At 43.7% G+C, this 9,463-nt stretch overlaps 1 protein-coding gene across 1 annotated transcript; it reads right to left on the bottom strand.

Annotated features, from left to right (window-relative positions):
• Nucleotides 1–8,288, bottom strand: ctsa (cathepsin A). The gene is made up of 14 exons (XM_083971609.1): nucleotides 8,204–8,288; nucleotides 7,364–7,530; nucleotides 3,640–3,751; nucleotides 3,509–3,559; nucleotides 3,317–3,403; nucleotides 3,042–3,197; nucleotides 2,748–2,924; nucleotides 1,888–1,979; nucleotides 1,670–1,748; nucleotides 1,423–1,571; nucleotides 1,018–1,093; nucleotides 815–904; nucleotides 603–704; nucleotides 1–386 (listed from the first exon to the last, which is right to left on the bottom strand). The coding sequence occupies exons 2-14, from the start codon at nucleotides 7,528–7,530 to the stop codon at nucleotides 303–305; spliced, it is 1,422 nt and encodes a 473-aa protein (XP_083827735.1). The 5' UTR covers nucleotides 8,204–8,288; the 3' UTR covers nucleotides 1–302.
• Nucleotides 8,289–9,463: the final 1,175 nt, after the last annotated feature.

The raw sequence follows: 9,463 nt of genomic DNA, 5'->3' as shown, positions 1-9,463 counted from the left end.
TCCATTAGAATCAAACTTTATTCTCTGGTTTTTCCCTTTAAATCAAAACAAGACATTTCACATTAAAATCAACGGACAGACTGTAGGCAGTGCTCGTTTCCATGAAAACCACATGAGGTTGAGTGATTAGATGACATTTCATTTCTCATAATAATAATGATCTCGTTGCCAGGTAACACAGGGCAGAACTGTACTGATTGGCTGACGGTCAGGAAAATAAAAATAAAACTTTACAGTAGCCTGAGAAGTCCAAACCGAACAAAGAGCAGGAAGCAGTGGTGGTGACTCGTAGAGGTCAGAGGTCAGTAGGGTTGTTTCTTGATAAATCTGGTGAACATGGCGTAGGCAGCGATTGGTTTATCCGAGGGCACCATGTGACCAGAACCCTGCAGGAGGACAGAGGTCATAGGTCAGCAGCAGCCTAAACAGTAAAACCCTCCTGTTGGTCTCCCATCAGTGGACAGTAAAACATCCTGAGCAACCTGAAAATTATTACTATTAATGAAACCTTCCATCAACAAAATACATTAAAACCTGACAGGTGAACAGTGACATCACAGGGCCAGCGGGGTCAACTGACGATGACCATGGAGGAGGTTTACCTTGATGGTGAGAAAGGCGATGCCATCGAACTCTTTGACAAAGCCTCCTACTTGCCGACCGTCTTCATCTTCGTAGAACCATGGACGTCTCTGGACCTCCACCTGAGAGACACCGGAGCTTAATACACCTGCGACTCGGACACCATGAGCATCACCTGCGGCTATCTTTGACACGGAGACACGGTCGTTGATTTAAACAGGAAGTTAGTTACCTGCTGGTGCAGAGATTCGACAAACCACTCGTCTCCCATGAAGTTACAGGCCATGTCCACGTCTCCGTTATAGACCAGGACACGGTACTTCTGCAGAGAAGACATGAATAAAGACGTCCGATCACAAGCTGAGCTCATCGTGGACAGAGGTTTGTTCTTTACAGGTTTCATAATTGAAGAGGAACAGGTGTGCGTGAACCGACCAGAGCAGAGAGCAGCTTCAGGTACTGATCCTTCACATCCATGTAGAGACGACCATAGTTCAGATTCACCTCAGAACTGCAACGCAGGTGTGAAAAAAAATCACAACTTGACAAAATCACATCAGGAGAACATCAAAAAACACACAAGAAATCAATTATGAGGTCACAAATTGTGCAGTGTGGAGTGGGACGGATGTATCTCACAGGTGTTAAAGTACAGATGTGTCGTTATATTAACAGGTATGATCGTGTATGAGTGGGCAGTAGGACAGATGTACAGCTGTCCAGATGTGTCGGGTGTGTAGCGTTACACAGAGATGGGTGAGCAGGTGTGTCAGGCAAACAAATGAGACAGATGTGTGGTGTTTTACAGGTGTGAAATGGGCGTCACAGGCTGCACGTTACCTGCAGATGGCCCAGTCCAGGGCTTTGGGACTGATGTGCAGAGCGGCTTTGACGTACGGGTTGTTCAGGTAGAGGGAGGAGGAGGTGGAGTTGGTACAGGGCGGGTCCAGACGGACGGACAGGTGGATATTTGCCAGACCTCGTAACTTCTGTACACAGTCAGAGGAAAACCAGGAATGCATCCATTCGTCAAGTGAGGAAACTCTTATACACACACAGACACACAGATAGGTGACCCCACACTCACCTGGTTCCAAAGCTGAGTCAACGGGTGATTGATGAACGAGTTCCCCAGATCTCTGATCACCAGCTCCCCTCGTTCAACACTGGTAAGCAATAAACAGCCGATAACAGAAGTCAACAGCTGCACGAGTGACTTTGAATCCAGGAGTAAACTGATGTACTACATTCCTTCAGTAAAATCAAACAGACATGATGAGTCAGAGGTTAAAGGTCAGAGCTCACCTGACTCTCTCGCCGACTCCACCAAGACAGGGAGCGTACAGGTTGTACATGTTCAGTCCTGAACTGTAGACGATTTGCTGAACCTCAGACACCTAAGACAAATCAGGATTCAACTCACTATAAACCAGTTCAAAAGAAACCAGAGCAGCTGGGTCCAGGGTCGGACCGGGAGAAAAGAAAATCAAGGCCGGTGGTTATACTGGTAATGAAACAAGATTCACTCTGCGGTTATCTATGAATCAATTAGGACTGACTGCATAAAAAGACTGGTTTGATCTATAGTAAAATTAAGAAGATAAATTCAAAAAAATTAGCTTTATTTATCAATAAACCTGTTTGGATTGACAGCATACGAGTCTAGACCAAGGGGGGCAGTTGTCGGTCTGAGAAGTGAAGCTCACTTCCGCGTTCAAAAAACTGCAATCCCCTCGGCTGTCGCTGGGGGCTGGCTCCAGAAGGGAGCAACTCCAATTGAGCCCCATGTTAAAATAGCCGACTTTACAGCTTAAAAAAACGTATTTACAGCCTGGTACATTTTATTTTTTTGGTCTCAACTGATCGTTTTTTTTTAAAACTCTACCGTTTTACTGTTATTAGGTTTAAAATTCTGGCCAATTAGGGCGCGGAAACGTTGAGTGACAGGTCCGGAGACCGCTGCTACGAGGCCAGTGGGCGGGCCCTCGGCCGGCCAACGGCCGCACATCTCCATATATGGCAAGTAGAATCCAACATGGCGCAGTTCAAACCCCCGTAGTAGCGGCACAAAACAGACTCCCCCAAACCAATGGGTGATGTCACGGGTGCGACGTCCATTCTTTTTACAGACTGACTCAGACCGGTCCAGACTGGTTCAGACTTACGCTGGCGCTGCAGTTCTGGTCCTGGTTGTCGAAGAAGTTGCACGTCTTGTTTTTGCAGCAGAACGTCTGCAGCTTGGTCCACAGCTGACTTCCCAGCAGGCCGTGGTAGTACGCGAAGTACACCAGAGAGTTATCGTTCATCTCATAACTCGACATGCCGTTTCCCACAGCAATGCCCTAACAACGGGAGAAACACAGGTCATGTGACAAGGTTGCTACTGCCAACAGTGGTCCAAGACCTCTGTCTTCACCCTGCAATATCATCAGCATGTAAAACTATGTACCAGTACAGACCTGCAGGTTGAGGCTGGGGTCCTCCATCACCCTCTCGGCCAGCGTCGGGATGTAGATTCCACCGTAGCTCTCTCCAGTTAAGAAGAGTTGGTTCTTGCTGAACTCTGGAAACAGACTGAAGAACTCCTTCAGAGCCAGGTAGTTGTTCATAGACACCTGAGAACCAACACACACACTTTTTATGATCCAAACAAACAGAGACACCAGGAACATGAGAGAGAGAGGAAGATGGGGTAGGTGGTAACCAGGAGCTGAGTTTCAGGTGCATCACTGACCTCTGTGTCATTAGTGATGTAATTCTTGTCATCAGAGTACGAAAAACCGACGCCTACTGGAGACTCCAAGTACAACATGTTGGCAATCTGCCAGAAACAGGGAACCAATCAGCTGTCAGAAAAATCTCAAAACATATTAAACACAACCTGAGTCAAAGAAGATTTAACCTGTAACTTTTTTTAAAAACTCACCTTGTTCCAGGAGTACGGGTTGTACTGCAGCGTCGCTCCATCGTCCTGGATCTTTAACCACAAAGGTCAGAGGTCATCATCACTGATACAGTGAGTGTAGATTAACGTGGGCGGAGGGAAATTTTACCTACCAGGAAGGGCCCGTGTTCAGTCAGCAGGCCGTCCAGAGAGCTGCAGCCGGGGCCACCGTTCAACCACAACACCACGGGGTCGGCTGACGGGTTGCCCTGGGACTCGAGGAACCTGAAAACAACCACACTCTCAGGTAAGGTACCCACAGGTGGTGACGCACCGACACCAAGGTGGACGTAGTGTTCAGGTCGATTTAACAAGGTTGGATTAAAGCTGGGGTAGGCAGGATTTGTTTTAAAAACAAAATACACTGCCAGTCCAAAAAAAAAGTCACCACTTGGATTTAACTAAACTAACAGGTAAGAGCCTCCCATTAGATAATTGATGCATGGATGATTATGTTTCAGCTGGCAACAAGTTATTGAACCTTAACTCTGCCCACGTTAATCTACACTCACATATGAAATTACAAATATTTTAATGATTTTTTATACCTCCTCTATATGTGTGAATAAACAATTGAATTGATGCAGTCTCATTTCTTAAACGACCATGTTGGAAGACAAGTTTCAAAAGGGTCAAATTATTGGCATGCATCAAGCAAATAAAACATCTAAGGAGATTACTGAGACAACTAAAACTGGGTTAAGAACTGTTGAATGCAATATTAAAAACTGGAAGGATAGTAGATTGGCCACCACAGAGTCCAAACCTTAACCCAATTGAGAATCTTTTGATACAGTGGGTCACACAATTCTTCTCAATAGACTCAAAAACATTGTTGGCACTAGGGGTTGCGACTTTACTACTCCACAATGACGTTTTGAGCTTGACGTCGACTAGTTGCTGATCATGTAACAGTAGGCTACAAGAGTAGCGGCTTGAAACAACAGCTGAGTGCGCTGAATGAAAAAAATACGAGCGCCGTCAAGCTGGATGGAACGAGCGCGTACCAGACAGGAAGTCGGGCACAGAAAGAGAATCCGGTCAATTTTCAAAATAAAATAAATGATGATTAAGTTTGCTTGTCCGCCCAGATATTGTCAGTTGTGTCTGCACACAAGACACACATCCATACACACAGCGCTAGAGACAGACCTGTAGCCTACAGACGGGTCGATGTTTGACCGGAGCGGAGAGAGAGAGAGAGCAGGAGAAGCTGCTGCCTGACACCAGCCAAGCGCCTGTGAGGCGCTGCGCTGCCGCGGCCAGTGTGTCGGGCTGTCGGCAATTTAAAAAAAAAAAAAAAAACTCCGCTCATATCGACAGCTTTACGTCGCGCACAACGACAACCAACAACAGCAACAACCAACCAGAAAAAAAATGTGAGTGAAACTGTGAGTGAGCAGGACTGTGACGGTGACGAGGCCTGTGTGTCGTTTTCCTCCCTAATTGTTTAACGGACAGTAGCTACAGTATTATCTTTTGCACTTGTATAGGAGTGCATGTTACAGAAAAACAAACTGATTTACAGCTTGTTGTTTATAGGCTAAAGCTGCTGTTCTGTGGACTAATTTCTGTGCATGAGCGTCTGTCAGTGAATAATCTACAGATTGTTGCCAAGCATTTCCCTCCTCCTGTAATTTATGATGGGAAAAATATGAATGACGTCATCAGCGACTAGTCGACGTCGACTCGACTTTCATAACATTAGAGTCGACTTTTAAAAATCTGAAGTCGTGCAACCCCTAGTTGGCACAGACGGGACTGCATTTAACTGGTTTTCTTCCTACTTGACAGACAGGGTATTCAGAGTCACTGTGGACAACAGGTTCCTCAACAGCTGTCATGTCATGCAGGGTTCCGCAGGGCTCAGTCCTTGGTCCTATTTTGTTCCGTTTATATACTATGTTGCTCCTTGGACATATCATCCGCCATTTCACCCCCGTGTCATATCACTGCTATGCCGACGATTCCCAGCTGTATGTCTCATTCTGCCCGGAAAACCACAGTAAATTGGACTCTCTACACAGCTGCCTCACTGCCATTAAGGACTGGATGGCTTCCAACTTCCTACAACTCAATACAGATAAAACTGAAGTCCTGGTTATCGGCCCGATCATATCTCTAGCAGTACTTCCCCTCACAATTAACACGACACAGTCAGCTCGGAACTTGGGAGTCATATTTGACCAGCAACTCAACTTAAAAGCCTTGTTCAGTCCTGCTACATACAACTCAGAAACATCACCAAAGTCAAACCAATGCTCCCCAGAAACATACTCAAACAGCTCATCCACACTCTCATCTTCTCCCACCTGGACTATTGTAATTCATTGTTCACTTGTTTAAATTATGCAGCAATTAATAGATTACAGTTGGTACAGAATGCAGCTGCAAGACTCCTCATAAAACACTCGACGCAGTGAACACATCGCCCCGTCCTCGCAACTTTACACTGGCTCCCCGTCCGTTACAGAATTCAGTTTAAAATCCTCTTAATCACTTACAAATCTCTTCATGGTCTAACTCCACTGTACATTTCAGAACTTTTAACCCCCTACTTAGCACCGAGATCCCTCAGATCTGGAGATCAGATGCTGTTAGTTGTCCCACGATCTAAGCTCAGGATAAAGGGAGATTGTGCCTTTTCTGTTTCCCCTCAGCATCAGATCAGCTGAGTTTTTAAAAACCCACATGTACCGACTGGCATTTGTCCAAATATTTTAATGGGTTTTTTTTTTTTTTTTTTTTATATTTTGATCTTTGTTTCTATTATCTTATCTATTTCCATTATTTTATCTTATGCTTGTTCACTGTTTTCTGTATGATGTTTTCTTCATTTTTTTGATTGCTTTATTTTCTCCATGATTTTGTATTTTGTGATGCACCTTGTAACCTTGGTTTTGAAAGGTGCTATAAAAATAAAGTTTATTATTATATTATGTGCTGGAGAAGACTTTGCACAGAGGTCCAACTCACCCATCATCAATACAAGATCTTGGCGAAAAATGAATGCAACTCTGGACGGAAATAAATGTTGTGACATTGCAGAAGCTTATTGAAACGACACCACAGCAAATGCATGTCGTAATCAAAGCTAAAGGATGTCCAATGAAATATTAGAGTGTGTGACTTTTTTTTTGGACGGGCAGTATATTAACTTTTTTGGAAGAAATTTGTGTTTTCCCATTCAGCTATCAGTAAGGAAAAGTCTGTGTGTTTGGGGCAATCACAGTGTTTCTCTACGTCTCTGTCTGGCCCTACTCTGTCGGGAGGCAAGGCAATTTTATTTGTATAGCCCATTTTTACAGTTTGTCTCAAAGGTCTTTACATAGCATCATAACAACATCCTCTGTCCTTAGACCGTCACATCGACTGAGAAAAAACTCCTCACCTCAGGGTGAGCAACAGAGGAGGGATCCCTCACCCAGGACGGGCAGACGTGCAATAGATGTTGTACACAGACAAGAAAACTGTTTATAACACAAAATATGGAAATATATGGAGAAACATGGAAATGGGAGGCCCTACTCTGTCCTGCCGTTTTTGTTAGGACAGATTAGGGCCGGCCCTTCAACCAATCAGGAGCCCCCTGACCAGAATGGCTTTGATTGGTCAAAGACACCGGGAGCTGTAGACTTTTCAAAAAACAAATCTTGCCTATCCCAGCTTTAAGGCACAGGTGAGTGTCCTGACAGTCAGATGGAGGTTCAAGTGTGCCTTTAGACACTCAGGTGTGGATATTCTGGCGAGTTTGTTAGGCCTACAATAGCTGATATTTTAAGATTTGGATGAACAAACACAAAGTATCAGAAATCCGCGTGCGTCTCAGGTACTGACCAGTAGTGCAGGTGTTTTCCATCAGCAACAGTCAGGTATCCAGAGTACTGTCTGAAGCTCGGCTGTTTCTGCAGGCCAGGCAGGTAAGTGATCTCGTCTGCATCTCGAGCTGCGTCTCCGCCCAGCAGAGAGGACAGGAGGAAACACGACAGCAGCAACACTTTCATCTGAAATAACAGGACAGGAGCTGACGTCATCATCAACGCCACATCTAAGAATGAGATCCAGACAGACCGGTCCCACCACTCCCACCACTCCCATCCAACTCATCTGGCTGAGTGGGAGCTGGGAGCCCAGTGCAGGCTTTACCAGCTGGGGGCGCTGCGGGATTAAAGAGACTGGGTCTGGTACTGTAAAAGGAAGTAATGCTGTGTGTGTGATCGACTGGGACGAATGAAAAACACATGATTAAGAGGAACTAATGCTTATGATCCAAGCTGAATTAATCACGAGACCCATCAGAGTCAGAATTTGTATTAAAAGTGAATAATTATGTGGTTATTTTAGCCCCTCGTCAAAATAAATGTAAAATTCATGTAGTTTTCAGTGGAGTTTGGTAAATGACGCACAGCGGGACATGTAGGCAGGAGAGGAGCAGAGTTTGTTCATCCTGCTGTTTCTCCATCAAACCAACTCTAAACTCAAACACTCTCATTTAAAGCTGCGCAGTTCAGCTCAGTGAAGTTGGTTGTTAGTTTCCGCGTGTTTTAAACCGGAAACATTAGCTCGGGCTAACTGCTAACATGCAGAAACTAAAACTAAGTCTGAAAAAAACATTTAAAAACAAGACAGACGGAGATCTGACTGAGGTCCCGTCAGTCGACAGAGTGAAACACTCACCGTGTGTCCGCACCTGGCTTCAGTCTCCACAGGTAACGATGCGACTGCAGCTGCCGACAATGAACAATCACAATGGTCATATGACAGAGGCCGCTCACGTGACCACATCTGACACCCCCCACTCTTCCCCCACCCCACCCCTTTTTACTTTCTTTTTTAACCGAGCATGTCAAGTGTACATTTCTTTTGTTAATATATCTATAATGTATACATATTGCCAAAATATTGAATATCTATTATCACATAATACCGTATTGTATCAAAGGCTCTTATTCTGAAGATATAGTTTCCTCACGCATATAAGTTTTTACACTGAATCATCAGATGTAGGTTTTAGAGACTTATGAGCACAAACATAAAATCTGGGCTCAGTATTTCTTGACTGCTTATAATTTGAATATTTACATGTATTGTTGTTGTATTGTTTTATTTGCTTTGTCCTGGCTACAGACTTAACAATCACTCTCAAAATGGACACAGCTTATTTGAGCCCTGCTGATTGCTTACATTTGGAGTCTGATTACTTAGGTTTCATATGCAGACTGGAAGTAATAAACACAAGTAATCTGATATCATATTTATGTTTTCAGATTTCTTTTCACAGAAATAAAGAAAAAATGTCCTTTCTTGAAACATGTTAGTTTGTATTTCCCCTTTTCCCGTCATCTTGCATGCAATTGAATTAGTAGCCTGAATACATGCTTGCAAGCTTGCCGACAGTTCAAATAAATTCATACACAGTGATTAAAGTTGTTATACTAACCAAATTATTTGAAAATTTTTCTTTATCATTTCTTCTCTACTTTAAATAAACACAACCGCTACTAATAACCATCACACAATCAACCTTTGCGTTGTGTGTGACTAAAAGCCAAGGGTGGGTGTTGCTAAATGCATATAAATCAACATCATACATTGACTTTAGAAGTTCTATTATAGGAAAAAAAAAAGTTGTGATGTATTTTATTAAACCAGATCTGATTTTCCAACACTTACATGGTTGAACATTTTATTTTCTCTGTTTGTATCCTGATGTAAATAGTAAGCACCTTACCTTGATAAATTCAGTTGAGAGGCTTTTTTGCTAGCATTACGTATTGTAACCATTAATGGCACAAAATAGTTTCAATGACTTTCCTGAGTAGTAGTCAAACTACATTACATTTCTCTGGGATAACTTTGCTGTGGTTCATCTTCTTTGATGGTGCATTGTAACATTGTGTTATTGTCCTGTTACTATTGTCTCGCGCCAACTCCACC

The sequence above is a fragment of the Trachurus trachurus genome, assembly GCF_905171665.1.
Source record: "Trachurus trachurus genome assembly, chromosome: 5".
Taxonomy (NCBI): domain Eukaryota; kingdom Metazoa; phylum Chordata; class Actinopteri; order Carangiformes; family Carangidae; genus Trachurus; species Trachurus trachurus.
The sequence above is the reverse complement of the archived record's forward strand: the minus strand, read 5'-3'. Positions and strand labels throughout refer to the sequence as shown.

Bases quoted from the DNA above. Each gene is read 5' to 3' on its own strand.
- ctsa (XM_083971609.1), bottom strand. From the start codon at position 7,530: ATGAAAGTGTTGCTGCTGTCGTGTTTCCTCCTGTCCTCTCTGCTGGGC. The intron at 1,572-1,669 runs GTGAGTGTGGGG...GACTGTGTACAG, and splicing joins TGACTCAGCTTTGGAACCAG to AAGTTACGAGGTCTGGCAAA. The intron at 387-602 runs GTAAACCTCCTC...GTCCTCCTGCAG, and splicing joins TCGCCTTTCTCACCATCAAG to GGTTCTGGTCACATGGTGCC.